Source organism: Phaethon aethereus (genome assembly GCF_964289735.1).
Source record: "Phaethon aethereus genome assembly, chromosome: 1".
Classification (NCBI taxonomy): Eukaryota; Metazoa; Chordata; class Aves; order Phaethontiformes; family Phaethontidae; genus Phaethon; species Phaethon aethereus.
Window position 1 is genome coordinate 98,900,212 of NC_138575.1, and position 17,985 is coordinate 98,918,196.

Sequence of the window (17,985 nt, forward strand, 5' to 3'; positions counted from 1 at the left end):
GAGCATGTCAGCTAAACCTTTAAAATTTAGTCTAACAAAAAGTGACTAAGAATTTCCTTATGTACATATTTTTTTAATACAACACAACACTCCTCCTGAATTGGTAATTCACTTCATATAATTATAGTTACACAGAGAAAATAGACATTTAAATGGAAATACTTTCTTTAAAATCCCATTATAAGAAAAAGTCTGTGTACATAGATAACAGTCATTTTTCAAAGTCTGTAACTTCATTAGTTTAAAAGCAAAATCCAAAACACAGCTGTTCCCATACACCCAAATTGCTTAGATTGGACTTTTTTATTTTAAATATTGTAAAGCCAATTCTGAAGGACACCGCCCTCATAGGATCTAAATACAAAAGTGTTAGATTAGGAAAAGTGACTTTTTGAAGTCTGAGTATGAGAAAACTGATGCTGACAATGACATATTTATGTGTCAATGATGAATAAATACAAGAACTTAACATTTGAACCAACAGCAATCTCATACATCATTCTCTTTTTTTTTTTTGAAAGGATGTAAAAGATTCAAATGTCAGAACTTAATGTCAGAACTGTTTATAATGTCAAGTGATGCATGTTGCATACTCTTAGTATATTATATTGATCAAAGCAGAACCTGGGATAATAATTGCAGATGATGGAGCACATTTCACATGCAAATGGACATGGATTTGAAGTGAATTTGGAAGAAAAAGCATTTTCATATTGAAGTCTTAATAGTTGTTTCATTCAACCTGCACCAATCTGTGCACAAATTATTTTGCATAAAACTGATGCTTCTAACAATAAATAATATTGGTGTGATGCCTGCAGAACACTGTCAGACAAGGAGAACTTATTCTTATGATATAATGTAGTAATCTGATAACAATTGTTGCAGACTTGAGAGACAATCAATCCCAGCAGAACCAGAGAGAACTATAATTTTCCCTTTGCAGACAGTTCATGCAGTTTTGTTTCAGATGATAGAATGAATCTTGGTATTTACAAAGTAAGGTTGAGTTGTTTTAGCCTAGTTTCCTAAGAAAATGAGGCATATGTGATCATGCCATCTGTGAATGCCTTCCCTGCACTCCTAACAGCTACCACGTTCAGGGGCGTTCAGGGACAATTGCAACCCAGTTTGAAAGAAGGTAGAAGTCTCAAAGAGACTAAATTGCTAGAAGCTTTCGCCCAGCTATCTGGGCAGGGCAAAGATACCTAAATTAGTACTCTCTGTCAGGGAAAGGCAGGAAGAATTCAGCTGTTAAACGGTCCATTTGGCAGAAGCCAGCAGTCCCATCAGCAGGGACTAGTCACAATACCTCTTACCTTTTGTCTCATGCAGCCATGGCAAAGAGCCCAGTGAAAACGAATTGTTTTGAAAAGGAGGACATGCAAGTCAAAGGACACAAATCTCTGGGAAACCAGAGCGCTTACAAAATGATTTGGTTTCAGCTATTCTTTGAACTTCTAATTATATTCTACAAAGATAACAAAATTTCATCCCAGTGCTTCTATAAAATGTTAATTTGAAAGAACAGTAGCTGAACCCTGCCAAAACCATCAAAACATCACATTATTTTAATTTACAGATGTAATAAAATCAAGAGTGGTAGACAGCTTGTTAAGGAGGATGCATGTCTCGGGAATATTAAGCCGACTGAGGTGTTTCCCACAGAACTTACTCCAATTTTGCGTACTGATTAGAGCAAATGTTAGATTAATGCAAACCAGGCTTCATTCTTAATTGATCTGGATAGAAACCCACCTAGAAGTTTATGTACACACTTTAGATAGTAGGTTAAAGAGCCTGCACTGAAAAGAAGAAACTGATTAACTCCGTGTCTTCTAGAAAAGTTGCATTTTGTGATATTATCATTATTTTATTGATTAGTCTGAATGGTGTTTATAGAGACCAAATAAGTTATTTGTACTGCATCAAATAGCTTTTCTATTATATGCAAGCAAAGGTTTGTGTTCTGTGGCTGCCACAGTCATTAGCAAACAAAAGAAGAAAGAAAAGAAAAGGAGAAATATGGAGTCAAGAGTGAAAGTTGTTACTCCTGGAGCAAGCTGCTCAATATTGCCTGGGCAGGCTTTGATGACATCAAGCTCTCTGAATGTATCAAATATTATCTTCCTTGAAATGATGACACAGATGCCACATCTGTCGCTGGATCCTTCAGATGCTGTGTCTCCTGCCGCTCTGTATGACTTTGAGTACGTTGGAGAGGTCAAAACTTTTTGTAATCAATTCCATTAGGTCCTTGTCTCTTTCCGCAGCACTGATAAACTCTTCTAAAGTCAGTTCCCCTAAAAGGAAGTCAGATACTCCTTAGGAACCAAGAAACCCAGCAATCCCTTAACCCAGCACAAGGCCATTCATGCCAGATTGAATCCCTCAGGAAGGTTCCCGGTCCTCTGCTGATTGATAGGCAAATGCAGGAAGAGTATTTGCTAATGTTTTCCCACTTTGCATCAGATCGTAGAACTCACTCACTTTTTTCCTGTTAAAACAGGTCAAAACACAGCTTTCACTGAAGTCTAAGACAACCATGAGTGTTCAGTACCTGTGGTGACACAAATGTGTGAAAAAGGGTGCTAATGAAGCCTGTATCAGGGCTGAATTTAGCTGCATGGGCCTATTCTCAACTGAGCTAACTGGAATTTATGGTATAGTTCATTTTAACAGATATTAGCGTATGATTTGCTGAGGATTACCAGGCATACTCCCTGTGTTGACTACTAGGATTATTTAAAGCCATGATAAAATGTTGTAAAAAAAAAAATTGGTTTAGTGGTTTGATTAGATATCTTCTTTCAAGCAAATGAAATAGTCATTTAGAGCATGATTTTTTGGACTTACGTAAAAATCAGGTAACACCTTGGAAGTTGTATGACAGCTATAAAATCTCTTTTATTGAGGAGCAGGAATATCGCTTAGCATTCTTCCTCTTTTCCTGCTCTCTTCCCTGTCAGCAAAGGCCAGTCTTAGGCATGGGTCTGCTAGCATGGTACACAGGAGTGTACACAATTCTCTGGTTAGAAGTTATTCCAGTGATACTGTTTTTCTCTGAAAGAGGAAACAGAACTTGGTTTAATAGGAAAAGCTTGATTCTTTCCTCTGAGAATGGTTTAAAGTTTCCTGTTAAATCACAGCTATGAATGATTTCTCACTGAAATAAGAAATGACAAGAGGCCAGGCAAAGAGGAAGATAGCTGGATGACTTAAGGCCCCAGGGTGCAGGGGAGCAACAATTCAAGTTGCATACCCTTCTGGTGAATGCTTAGCTAAATGACTTTTGGCTATTTTCAGATTTAAGTATTCCCTGGAGTTTTTTTGTATTTTGGTTTTTGTTCATGGCAACCTTGGAAACTTCATCTGATGTGAAAAAGGAAAATGATCAGCATTTGAAAAATGCTGAAAAACTACCTATAGGCAGTAAAGTCTGCTTCCTCTTTAGTCATGCAGATCCTCACTGCACTGGCGGGCAGGCTCATATACACACTATTAAAGTGGAAAGATGTCATTTGACAGAAGTCCTGGCTCTTAGGCTTCAGTGAGAGGAGTAAGATCATCTCCAGGGGCAGGTGTCTAGTGCCCTGAGGATGTTCACACCACTTTCAATCTCAGTACCCTAATATAATCATCCTGGGAGCAGAGACAGAACAAGCCGTCCCTGTACACTTGTCTTCATCTTCCTGCTTTGCCACTCATCCGCTCTCTTCCTCTGATATCTCCTCCTATCCTAGGCACTCCTCTTACTTCCCATCTCCTTCCCTCTCCGCTCTCTTCCTATGAGATCTCCTATCCTAGGCACTCCTCATACTTCCCATTTCCTTCCCTTACTTCCCATCTCCTCCCTGTCTTTGATTGAGGTCTTTGGCTGGATGGGGTTCCTGGACTTGTCAGCTGGACGTGCTGCATCATTATCCTGCTTATGCAGGTCAACTGGTCTTGAATTCCCTCCTCTTAATCCCATATTTCAAAGTACCAATACCAGCGTGCAAGCATACAAAACCCATTGCAGTCACCAGTGAGATGTGGTTACACTGGCATGCCCAGACTCACTGAGACCATGACAGATCTCAGATTTCCTTGAGCTAATGAAAATAAATTGCAAAGTCATCAGAAGATTTGTTTCAAGAATTGCTCCCTACAACCACGGGACTATTGCAATTTATTTGTCTATTTGCCCTTTTCTTTAATAGGAAGATACAAGGAGGTAGCATAATTTAAGCTAAACTTGGTAAAATGTGACCCCTTTCTCAGGTGGAGCTAGTCCTGTTGCTTTGCAGCTATTTAAAAAATAACAAACTGTGGAAAGCAGTTTGAAATGGGGGTATTATGAAGATAACTCTGAATAATTTGTGATTTGGCATTTCATTGCTAAAACATAAGACACAAAAATTATTTTTTCAGCTGATGGTCTAGCTCAGATAGATACAATTATTACTTACAGTACACATATGGTCAAAGCAGGGGCCAAAGTACGAGTAAGCATAGAATTTGGGTTAGATTCTAGAATATGACTATATGTTATTTGGAGTGCTTTGGTAATTTGCCTTCATCTAAAAGATGGGCCAAGCAGGTGGGGAAAAAATTCTGTACGCATTATTTGCATGCATCACAAGATCACTGTTTATGCTCTGATTATATATTCCAAACAGCTTTTTTCAAAAGTAACCTTAATATACCAAACAAGACCAGAAAAATGAACAAAAAAATGCCGAGAATTCCTGGCTGCAATGTGATTTTGCTCTGCAATGCTTTCCTAATATTCCTCATTTGTCAATGATGGTTTTTGCTCTGCAATGCTTTCTTAATATTCCTCATTTGTCAATGCTGTAATTGATGTAAAATGTAACTGCCAGTGGAAGGAGGATCTTCATGATTAGAAGTATGAGGGAAGACTTTCAGATGTGACAGGTTTTCTGTTAGAAACAACTCTGAAGCAATGAATTAAAGTTTTAGTTTCTAAATGCAAGTCCAATTGCCTTAATCTAGCTATCTTGAGAAAAAACAGTAGCATGTGTTTTAGCATTTATTAATGATCAGCCTTCAAGGGAAATCCAAAATGCTGTCCAATCTCTAGAACATGCTAGAGCCTATGCATCTTAGCTGGTTTTTCTTATCCGTTTCAGATAGATTAAGTCAACACACATATACTAAAAAGCCACCTTGATCACACTTTCATTTTGCGGTGCAACCAGAGCACTGGCATTTTGATGAACAGTGCAAGACCACCACGTTTTAGTCCCTGCTGCATGTAATTCCTATGTCAGCTTAATAGAGTCAGTTGATTTACACTTCACTGTAAAGCTGAAGTAATATCATAGAATCATAGACACTTTGGGTTGGAAAGGACCTTTAAAGGCCATCTAGCCCAAACCCCCTGGGGTAAAGAAGAACAGATTCAGGCGCTCAGTTCGTCTAAACCAGTTAGTTCTTCAGAATGTTCAACTCCCCTCTTGGTCCCATACTTCCTTATGGGGGAAAATCCCTGCCAATGCCAAGAAAAGCTAGGTTCTTACCGTCATTGTTCACATCTATCTTCTCAAATATCATGTTTGTGAACTCTTCAGCAGACATGTTGGTGTGGCCGTTAATAGCCTGGATAGCCTGAAGGCAGAAATGCAGAAAGTTTTTTCAAGACTTTTTTTCCATCAAATTTTGAAAAAAATACACTGGCAACTGCAGTAATTGCGATGCAGTTCTTTAGTTCACCAACCCTTTCAAAAATCACTAAATAAATAGCTATTTCAAGTAAATCTTCAGTAATGAGGATTGGAAATTTAATTAACATAACACAGCCTGGAGATTACAGACTAATTTACATATCTCTGAAGGTCTTCTGCAACCATGTGGCACCACTACTCTGCAATACACTTTAGATTCCACACCAGCATTTTTATCTGGCCCTAGAGAGTTCTATGTCTTTGGAGAGTGCCCTATGGTCTGTGTGATTTAAGTATAGTATTATTTTTCATAGCTGAAAGCACATGAGGAGAAAGCCTAACTCGTTTTTCTATTAAGACATGTTTAACTTAGTAATCACAAATAAAGTCAGACCAGCAGTCCTGGAACTTGGCAGAATTTACTTGTCCTCCAAAGAAATTAAGAAAACCAGAAATCTCCCCTCGACTTTTTTTGTGGCAAAGGGACACAATATTTGGAGTAAAGGTATACATGAATATTTTAGCAAAATTGTATCCCATTCACTGAGACAGTAATTTTTGCATTATGGTGATCATTTGGGTTAATAAAATAGGAGCCTATATGTTAATAGCCAATGGTCCAGAAAAAACAAGCATATGTTTACGAAGTGGGACTCAAAGTCAGTATCACAACTAGTAAGTGACAGGGTAAATACATACATATATATGTATAAACACACATGCATATATGTTCTATAATGGGCATACTATAGAATTTGTTTTTCTACACCTCAATTATCTTGAGATGAACTGTGTTGTGTAAGAGGATTCACTGTATGTGCCAGTTGTTTATTTCAGTATTCCTGATATTATTTTAGAACTCATGAAATAAAACGTAAGTTAAACTTATTCAGCACTGATGTGGAATTCTTGGCCGTCACTATCTTTATCACTTTGCACAAACCAGTTCAAAAAGGCAGCAAGAATTTTACAAAAATACAAAAACTTGTTTATATTACTAATTCATAATTTATATACTTTTGATGTTTTATACGTCTGACCCTGATGCAGTCTTCAGAAGAAAGTCGTACCTCTGCCACAGTTAATTTGTTGTAGTGCTAAGACCAAAGCCATGGTTCCTGAAGTACTTGAATCACTGACTACCACAGAATCACCTTAAATAATGAAATAACTTGGCTGTTAAAAGGCACTGAGATGATGCATGGTTTTCTGGAAGGAATTTTGATAATTGATAATGATCTGCCGGTGCAAAGTTTGCATAGCTATAGGGACAGATGAAGTTTTAATAGGTCTTCTCTGATTTAAATTAATGTCTCAGATATGACATATCTTTTTGGACAAGCCCTTGTTTACTGACGCTTAGTATAAGCAGGGCCCTTAATGGCTGTCAACCTTATTTTTATTTTTGTTTAGAGCCCACTGATTTGAATCTAGCCTAGGTCAAATGACTTAGGTTAGACAGGTCTAGACAGGTTAGACTTAGGTTTAACTTTATGTTAAAGTTCTCATACTCCAAAAGGGAAGAAAACACAGAGAGGTTTAAACTGGTGTTAAAACCAGGTAAGTTTGAAAAGAAATCTCCTTTACATTAAAAGGATTTTAATTCTCTTTTTGGATAAAGCCCAAGACAAAACACAATCGCCTCATTGCCTCTGGGTGAAAAATGATGGAGAATATCTGCAAAAGAAAGATGTCATTAGTCTTAAAAGGGGAGAAATCTGGGAGATGCAACCTCTCTTTCTACCTTTAGAAAGCTGCTCTTTAGAAGGTGATGCATCAACTTTATTTGTTTAACCCCATGGCTCCATCTGGCTCCAGTTCCTTTTAATGTGGGCAGCAGCTCTTGAAAGTCTCTAACAGTCACTAGCCAGAACACCAGCAGTAATACAGAATCCAGGAAAATTACATTCCGCTTTTATTATGCCATTAAACCCTTATTTAGATTTTATGCTCCCTGCAGCAAAACTTTCATCTGTAATGAGTCCTGCACATTTAGGGAGCAGTATTAAGTTGTTCATATTTGCAAGGAACCCTATAATACCTTTTGGATGAAAGCAGCTACTGAAGTGCAAAATATTATTTCACTAGAGCAAGTTGAAAAATACAGATATCACTTTAAAGAAAGAATTACACTGGTTTGGTTTTATGGTTTTGAAATGGACCCATTTTCTGCAAAATTTTCTGCAATATTTGTATCCAAATGTCACTGCATGATTTAATGGTAAAATTAAATTTCCTCAATTTAATTTTAAAATAGGGGTAATGACATTTGTAGTAAACAAATCTAAGTCTGTCAAAAAATAAAATATCGGAATATTTTTATGACATCTATATTGTTTCTTGCAGCACGTTCAGTTTGAGAAGCCAGTTTTCCACAACAGAGTGGCACAAACACTTGTTACCAGCTGCTTTATTCATTATGCTGCTTCAGTTCTACCCTGCCTTATAGAACAGTATATATTATCACAATAATGTCTCTACTGCTTCTACATTTTTTCACTTTCACTAAAGCATTATATTTGTAGAACTATGATTTAAAGTAAAATACTACTTAGATATGTTTACTTCAATAAGCAAGAAAGTAATGGCAGGAATGTCATTAGGCTAGCTAGAACAATTCTGGTTTTACAACTGTAAAACATTAGGTAAAGCACATACAATCCATTTACAGCACATGATGAAACCTCTGTTTCAGGGGCAATGCACTATGTCAAATCCTCTTGCTACTGGTCATAACTTGCTTACCATGAATATGCTTAGTAGTTCTTTTTTGTCAATACATCCGTTTCCATCAGCATCATATAGCTTAAAATACCATTTCAATTTCTGGTCAATTTTCCCTCGTATAACCAAATTTATTGCAGCTATGAACTCCAAGAAGTCTATAAATCCATCCTAAGAGAGAGAGAGAGGAGAGAGAAAAAAACAAAAACTATTTAACAACACTGGTTTTCTGGTCATTCTGGCATTTTCACAGAAACAGGTCATTGAATTTGCTATAATTACACACTGATTTATAAAGCACCTTAACACAGAAATCTCCTGTGGTGTTTAAAAAGGATGTGCTCAACTGGAAGCACTATAGGAAGGGTCATTATCACAGGCAGTTTTTTTCTCCCCTGAAATCTGGGGGCAGTAGGGATGGGGAGCAAATCTGTTCTGAGCAATTGTTATTGACATTTTTTGAGGAGAAGAGAAGCAGTTTTGTGGTAGACTTCCACATGTGAAAAAGGGGAGTCTGGGATATCTGGTTTGACACTAATGAGATGTCTACAGCGGAGTTGCTTATATTCATATGGGTACTGCAGAACTATGGATGATTTCCAGTGCAACAGAGCTGCTCCAGGTGTTACTCATCTGCGAAATCATGTAGTAAGTGTTGTACATGGTAACCAATAACCTGGCATGAACTCCAGATGCTGTGTTTTTTCCATATAAACATAAGGTGTCTTTGACTAATACCTTTTGCATGGGATATAAAGCCTTCAAGTCATAAACTAGTTTCTAAATAGTGAGGATTAGTGGGTATTCACAGGGAAAGAGCATTTCAGATCGATTTAATTCCATATTTTCTGCTTCCTTCTCTGAAGCTATTGATGGAAACCTGTCAAGGACAGTGGTCTAAGCCACTGTGACAGTTCCTCTGTTTCTGTAAAAATGTGGCGAGGATAGAATAAACAGTTGCTGAATTTGGACAGTATTTGCTCCAACTGTTTCTCATGTGCATAAAAAGAATTAACAGCTGGTAAATTTAATCCTGTGATCTTTACGTTGGTCAGAATCCAATCGCTTAGAAAACCTTGGAAAGACTGTCATCAGCTTCAGATGGCCTGTGATCGAGAAGAGAAGGTTGGATGAGTATCTAGTAGGTTTAGCATGTTACTTATTTTTATTGTCATACATCAACACGTCTTGCCAGCTGAGGTTTTTCAACCAGCAGGCATTAATCTGCCCTTGGAGACTGTACTGGACGAAAGGAAGTGTGGTGTGACTTATTGCCATACTTGTAGTTCTTGCTTTGATTTCTGTGCAAGGCTGTTTGGCAGAGTGGCACCTGAGAAGTAGTAAATGCAATTTTTCAAACACACTGGATTCAATGTACATGCAGAAATGGTGCATGCATAACTTGCACAGACCATTGCTTCACAGGCTCTTTGTGCAGGTTCTGCTGTGGTTGCTGGATTTACTGTAATTGCAATCACAGCAAACTCAGCAAAGACACTATTCAACCACTGTCTGGGATTAAATGAAGTTTGGCAGTAACCGCATGTAGTTTTCAAACAAGATTGAGCCCAGTATTAAAAGCAGATGCTTTACCAAAAAATGACATATCATGTACCACAAACTTTATGCTTCTTTTTGGCACACCAGCTTGAATTTCAGTTTTGCAAGTATTATTTCAAGAATAATTTCATCAAGTATATTATTGGAGGGCAAGGTTTATTTTACTAATTACATTTCCATCATCTGATTTGATAGACCTATTAAGAATGTTGTTAGATGCATTTCACATGGCTGCTTTTTATTGCATTTCATACTGCTTATTGAAACTACAGATTAGTTTTATGCTTGCTGGATGTCCATGACAAGATTAATTTTCTTCTTTCTCACTTACATTTCACTTTGGAGTTTGGAAAACAGTATTTTGTTTGCTTTCCTCCTACATCTTGTTGCTCTGACAAAATACCAGAAGTTTGGGAAATGTAATAATCAGCTTAACATGTTCGGGTATGTAATTCTAATCTGGTGCATCATTTGGCCTGCCTGAAGCAGCAAGGGACTGAAGGTCAAGGTCAAAAAACTCACACCTCTGAAAAACATCTGAGAGAAATTGAAGTTGCCAGGAAAGCCGCAGACACATTCTGTAGACATGCAAGGACCACCAGTGACATGTTAACCTCAGCAGCCAGAGCACCAGGAATAGAAATACTGAGAAGGCAGATGTTTATCTACATGATGTGGAACCAGAAGCATTGCACAGATGCCTTGATGAGAAATGTACTGTTTTTCCTTTCTATGACAAAACCCAAACATTGTAGGTAGAAAAGAAAACATTTATGTGATGCAGAAGGCTATGGCGATCTTGTTACACATATACGGAGCTTTCTTAGATAATGAGAAATACTGCGCTTTTTACAGTAGCACCCGAGAGCCTCAGAATAGTGTCTTAAATAATGAAAAAAATAATAACAGTAACCTATGAAGATCATCCTGTGGTTCTGTGAGTACAACAAATACTACGATAAATGTGTTGTGATGTTATTAAAAGAATACTGCCGTGCTGATTTAAGCACCTGTTGCTCTATAAGCATTCACAATACAAGTATCTAGGTAGGTGTCTCCAGGCTCTGCGCAGCGTGCACAGTAAAGTATCTGTTGGTTGTTAGGAGGTCAGTAATTCACAAGCAAAGGACTACCATAAAAATAATAAAATAAATAATAATAAAATAAAATGAAAACAAACCCCAAATAACAACATAATAATCAGAGCTGACTACCGGTGGTGGAAGATATAAATAATTTACTTCTGGTGCTTTACTCTGTTATTCCAAAGGGCAAATTTCTGATATTTTTATTAAATGGAGTTAAAGCTGGTGAAACCTGCTTATTTGGCAGCTTAGGATACGGGACAGATTTGGGCGACGGATGCAGTTCCTGTGTGTGAAGGCTTGTTTTCCATGTCTGCATGGCGCTGGCCCGGCCTTGCTCGGCTGCAGCGCAATTAGACTGGGACAGCGTGGGCGTCCGGAGGGTCGGTGAAGGCCTGCTCCCTTCCCTGCCCATATCTGCAGAGCCGGCTGGGGTGAGCTCACTGGGTACCCCCTCTGGAAACGGTGTAAAACAGGGGGGCAGAAACCTCCTAATCTGGTTCTGAGGAGCGGGCTGGAGACACACCAAAAAAATGGGTTCCAAACTTCTCTTACATGTCCCTAAGTCTTCTGGACTTTCTGCTTAGCCTAGTAGACTTAATAAAAACATATACTGGTTTTTTAGTCTCTTAACAGCTTGACCAGGTGAACTAGAAGCTTAAGGATGCGTTATGGTTGTGCATGTGTTTGTGCCCTTTGATGCTGTGTTTTTGTACCTCGTTTGGCTTTCACTGGTGAGTGATTTTTCTAAGCCGCTTGAAACAGTTTGATTCGCAAAGCAAAGACAGAAGGAGGCTCCAAAAATGGAAGGAGAATTTGCTGATGATGTAAAACTGATCTTCACGGCCCCGCGGGCACCACCAGCCCTGACTGCCCCGGCCCAGGGCCCAGGCTCTATTTCAGTCTTTCGTTAGTTACTGGGTCTCCTTGAGGAGAAAGCAATTTAATTTTACCTTTTTATGATATGTTTTAGCTTCAGAAGGTCAGCCTGCGTGCCGTTGCTGCAGGCTGCCCACTTTTTGGTGAGGACAGAGATGTGTGGCGGGTGAGGGCAAAGCTGGGGCCGTAGCCTTATGCAACAGCAGTTAATTGCCCCAGCCCCGTAGGAGGGCATTATCCTTCAGTTCCCAGAATAGCAGCGCTGATCTTCACAGGTCCTTAAAAAACTCTTACAAGTTCAAACTATTTGAATACAGATTAAAGAGAATTGATTTGTCAGCTGATCTTAAGTGGCACAGTAACTCAAGGCTGGGCCAGAATGACCTGAACTCAGCGTTTTGGCTGCCGTGCTCTTAACCTGAAGGCGATTTCCTAACCGTGTTGATGTTGTCCTACGGGGGTATCGAGCCAGCCACCTCCCACAGCACGCCACGGCTATGCATGTGGACAGGGCAGAGTTCCGATCCCGCAAAAACCCTGCAGTGAGTGGACTCATTGTCTTACTTGGAGTACTGGGGGCTCTACTACAAGTCTATACACAATAAGCAGTGACTTGTTTTCAGATTTGCTCCTGAAAAATCTCTAAACTCAACCTGACACCAGGAGAATGACTCAGTAGGCTTTATCAGGATTAACTAGTGTGCAAATATAGATGGTCTAGGTATTTCAAACCTAGGGCTTAGGACATTAAGCCAGCTTCCCTCCTCGCCCCCGTCTTTCAGAATACTACTTAAACCTCATAAGGCAGAGGGAGGAGGCACAGGTCAAACAGCAGGTTACAACAGCTCAGAATAACTGTGAAATTTGTAGCTAACCCTGTGCGCTGCTTTCTTTCTCTCGAGCCCCCCATTTCAAGTACAGCACTGCTATGTAGAAATCTAAAAGAGGATTAATTTTTTTCCATTTCATCTTCCCCCATTTCCTTGCCTGCTTTTTACTGCTGAAGACTTTCAGCTGTTCCTCAAAGGCTGCGTAGACATTATTGAATAAAGAGCAATTTGTGACTCTATTACTTTGACATGTCCCTAAGGTCTGATATTGGAGCTTGGGGCTTGGAGAGAGCTCCAGACCTTGTACGGGCTATGGCCCAAATCACCAGTTTCCTACGTAAACAAAGTTGGCACTTGTCATGGGGGGGAAACTCCTGGCAAGCAAATGCTATTAGATAAGGATGAAGAATGAAGCAGGGAATTAGGAGCCACAGATCAGTAAGCAGTTTTGCGATAGTGGCATACCCATTGTTACATAAAGAGACGAGGCTATATCGACCAGAGTGTTACACAAGGTTCTGCTTTGCCCAGATGAAGACGACCTGCAAGATTTGGGGACTTAGAAAATACCAGGACCTTTGTGTTAGAGGAGTTGAAAATGCAGAGCTAACTATGTGTCCTGGCTCTTAGGCTTGTAGGCTACCCTGGTAAAACCTGGTGAAATCCAAAATGTCATCCAAGATGACAAACAATTTTATTTGTTTAAAATTAACAACTACCCCCCAACTCCCTGCTCTCAGTCACAATTTTCTTTCAAGATTACTGGAGAAGCAGGGAGACAGGGAAATCACCAAAGCATCGGGCTGGGTCCTGTGCTCAGTCTGGAGCATGGCACAGCAATGCCCGGGAGGGCTGTACTGAAGGAAAGCATGTGCTCAAGGACTTAGCTCTCTGCCATCATCTCCTGGATGGTGGGGTTCAGCTTTCTGCACCCCTAATTTTGAGCCTCTGCCTGTGCTTTTAGGAGCATCTTTCCCAACTTAAAACAAAGCAGTAGGCAAGAGAAAGAAAAATAAAAAACAAAGCCATGACCACATAATGCATTTTAGGGCAAATTTCAAGTTCTGACAATTTAAGCAAATTTTTCTTGTTTGACAAACCCAAGGATGTAGCAGGACAAACCTCCAGGAAAAACACTTTGAAGACATACAATTTCTGATGCATTTTTTCAGCAATTATTATTTCCAAAGCGTGGCTCACCATCATCATTATCACCAACAAATGTGTGAATCATGATTGCATGGTTTTGGATGTTTCAAGGCAACACTTAAATGATAAAGGGGAAAAAGAAGAAAATCGAAATCTGGAGTAGCCTCTAACTGCTCTATTCATAATTAATAAGGAAATAAATAGAAAAAAGACAGTTGCACTTTTAAAAGACACTTAAAATTTCTTTAAATAAAAAAAGCAGATTCATTAACTGTTTCTCATTAAAATTACTTTCCCCTTTATCTACATCATAATTTAACAAGTAATATTTAAAAGTAATTATAATTAAATGTACAAAGTTAATTTTCATTGCCTATTCACATAATGTGACAAAATGACAGTGTTAGCTGGTAATCATAGAACAGTTTGGGTTGGAAGGGACCTTCAAAGGCCATCTAGTCCAACCGCCCTGCGGTGAGCAGGGACATCTTCAACCAGCTCAGGTTGCTCTGACCCTCATCCAACCTGACCTGGAATGTTTCTGGGGATGGGGCATCTACCAGCTCTCTGGGCAACCTGTGCCAGTGTCTCACCACCAGTGAAATGGTGTAATTGTAGTAATATGCTCCAAGCACTTTTTAAGCTCAGTGAAAGCTGCAGAGTACATGCTAATTTGTTTACACTTAAAAGAAAATTTCGAAGAAACCCTACACATGCTTTCAGAAAAGTGTAATTGCTTCAGTATTAGTCACTGTGTAACAGCAGAGGAAACAACTCTAAACTATTTATTTTGTTTTAGAAACAGTCAGGAACTCAGTGTGTAGGAACTCAGGTAGCACAACTCAATGGGAGACTGTGTAGACGATGAAGATTATTTTTAAATAAAATTGAACTTCATCATTCTTTCATATTCCTCTCCTTCTATAATGGAGGTAGTTAAGAAGCAGAACAAAGACATTCTTTAAGACAGTCTATAAATAAATACAGTAGTGTTTAATGGAACTAGGTGAAATATTCATAGAACATGGCTTCTATTCCATGGAATTTTTTATAAGGGTACAGTCCCTTGCAAAGGCACTTAAGCATGCTGACAAAAATGATATAACTACACTGCTTTGAACACAGCAAAGTATAATTTAATCTCCTCCTTATTTACAGCAATCAGGCTAGCTACTTTATATTTGAGATAATTTTATGCAACATTACATCAGATTAAGGAGGAGCAAATGGTTTGGCTTTGTCATTTTTGTTGCTTTTTTTGGATTGTGTCCAAAACTAATGGGTAAAGGATTTGTACATGTACATGTCAGCTCCAAAAAGCCTGAATATTTCAGGAAGTAAGAAAGAGCTGTAAATTTTTGTTACTTCTGACAGAAGAATTCTTTCTGGCTAAGAGATATCTTGATTCTTAGTTTCTTCTAGCCTTTGGTTTAGAAATTGATTAATTTTTTGACACACAGACTTTTATTGCTGACTCTACAATGTGATAGCTATGACTGTCATAAAAAGAAAATAAGCTTTCTTGCTGTGGAGACTAGTTAGAGGCAATAGTGAGAGTGAAAAAGGGTTCAAAACTAGAGAAAGCGAGAGTTAGTTAGACTTCTTTGGGCAAAGTGGTAGTGCTATCCACATGTGCTGGGCCAACACAAGAACCACAGAAAAGGTATAGCATAAAACGTAGCATGTCTGGCTAACCACAATGCTAGATTATATGGCTCTTGGCCCCATAGTGTAGTGTATAACACAGAAGTTGCTACTGCAACCGTATTGCCTTGGTTAAGCTGGCTGGTTAGAGTAAACTAAGAAAAGTGTACTTGTCCAGAGAGTCATTTCAGCCTGAAGACATCCCTAAAATGATGTGTGCAGCTGAACTTATGTTTGCACAACTATATGAAGACTTAGGATACAAAAGAGGAAAGTTGTTCAGGAAAGTCTGGGAAAATATTTCTATAATTGTCATCCTCACTCACCCTGCTTTGGATAACTATTAGCTATTGCACCCAATTCTATTGTGTCAACTTTGGTAATGCTTGCAAACCTGTAAGGATGCAGAAGACAGTCCAGGCAGTTCCTTAGGCACCCTGACAATTCATATCACAGCAGCTATTCCTGATCCTGAGGACACATCAGAGCAAGACAGTTGGAGAAAGGAAGCCCAACTGAAGATCAAATTTTCCAGCAAAGGAGAATTAGCAAAGAAGACCTGAGCCGTTATGATTAAGCCCACAAGAGGTGGAAACACTTAATATTTACATTCCAGGTAGTGTTTGAAGTATTGCTCACCAGTAGTCATTTTATTTCATCTTTTAAGAGCTCTTCATAAGAACGTGGAAGGCAGTTATCATCACATAGTGCTAGGTAACCATTGCATGGTTGGGCCATGTCAATCTTTAACAAAATAATGTCTTCAGTAGAATCTCTAGCAACTAATTGCCTCGTATCAATGAAAATAATATTCCTCTGTCTCTCACAATTCTTAAGAAGGGGGAAAATGTGGATGGAGGAAATAACTGAAAGTCAAACGATGAATGAGTTTCATTAATCATCAAAATATCTCTGAAAAATATTACATCTTTCAGTGAACATTTGCATGCGTTTCTTGGAATATGAGGTGCAACCACTGCTTTCATAGAGAATTTCATGGTCAAATGATTCACATTTCCTTCTGCTACAATACGAAGATATACTTTGCTAATCCCATTCATGTCTCTAGAGCCAGAGAAGATAACATCAATTTATAGCCAGAACACAGAATCAGATGATGAAAAGACTGCCTGAAAATTGGAACCATAAAGATGCAGTAGGACAGTGGGGAAGGGGCTAGGATGAGGAAAAAAGGAATAGTGGTCTGCCTCCCAACAATTGTCAGCATTGTGCAAAGTATGAGGAGTGAAGGGAAACTCTTAGTCTTTGGGGAAAAAAAAAGATATAGCTTGAGATTTAGTTTACATTGCTATGTAGTGATTTTGACACACAACAAAGTTCTGTTGAAGTAACATATTTTTGCATTTCTTATTATCTGTTCTACATCAAACAGCGTGTTTTAGCTTTCTCCATTAGATTTTAAAATGGATTATTTTAAAAATATTTTTTATAGTTGTGATCTGCATAATGATATCAGATGAACTCTAGTTTATCACATAACTACTTTAAATTTTAAATGAAAAAGTACAAACTAGAAAGATGATTAAAGATTGGCATCAGTTGGTGGCTCCTTATCTAAAGATTTCTTAAACTCTTTGCTGTGGAATGTCCATTTTTCTGCATCTACCAACTTCATCTCTGAATAAGAAGTGTAGCAGAAAATACTGTTCTCTGTTGAGGACTAGCCAATACTTTAGAAAATCCTTGAATTTGCATAATTTTCCTTTGGTGCCACATACGTATTAATCTTCTTTACTCTTCCCATATCCTACCTTTTAAAATCCAATTTTCTTACAAAGCAACTTATTCCTGTAGCTAGTTTCAATTAATGCCAAAATAAGCAATAAGAGAACTACAATAGCAGCATCCTATTTTCAGTATATTGCTTCATATGTTAAATGGCTATGCAAATTTTGTCCTTCACAGGTCATAAGAATCCAATCAATCAATTCTTACAATGTTCAATTTTTATTTTTAGTGGTGGCAAAACCTATCTGCAAGTCAGTGGAAGTGAATGACAATGATTGGGGTATCATCTGATTTAAAGAAGATTTTTTAGAATAAGTGTTAAATAGTAGCAGTGCTGACTATAGAATGTTTCCTTAGTTCTATTTAAGAGCAACTAACACTACCCATGTATTATGGATACACCAGACATTATTTTTGTAGATATGCTCTCTCCTTTAACATTGGTGTAACCTCATTTTGAAGGGTATAATCTCTCTGAAATACGATACATATTCTCAGAGAAAACCAAATATACATCAGTATACTTGGCAACTACTGAAGTATTTTAGATAAACATAACTGTTTCCTCTCTAAAATTCATTAGTAGGCTGCATGAACTAGAACTGCATGACAGTTATGCGAGGACTAAGATGCAGAAGGAATAAAAAAAGCAGAAGGAATTCAGCTTACTTGTGTATGGTTGCAGCTTTTTCATTT

At 38.3% G+C, this 17,985-nt stretch overlaps 1 protein-coding gene across 1 annotated transcript in view; it reads right to left on the minus strand.

Annotated features, from left to right (window-relative positions):
• Positions 1–2,172: 2,172 nt before the first annotated feature.
• The window catches only part of GUCA1C (guanylate cyclase activator 1C), a gene marked incomplete at its 3' end in the record, with an annotated part of 32,980 nt that continues 17,167 nt past the window's right edge, over positions 2,173–17,985 (minus strand). Inside the window, exons 2-4 of the mRNA XM_081996648.1 lie at positions 8,415–8,564; positions 5,526–5,613; positions 2,173–2,303 (exon numbers count right to left, since the gene is read on the minus strand). Coding sequence (XP_081852774.1) covers positions 2,173–2,303; positions 5,526–5,613; positions 8,415–8,564 — 369 coding nt within the window. The remainder of the gene's footprint in view (positions 2,304–5,525; positions 5,614–8,414; positions 8,565–17,985) is intronic.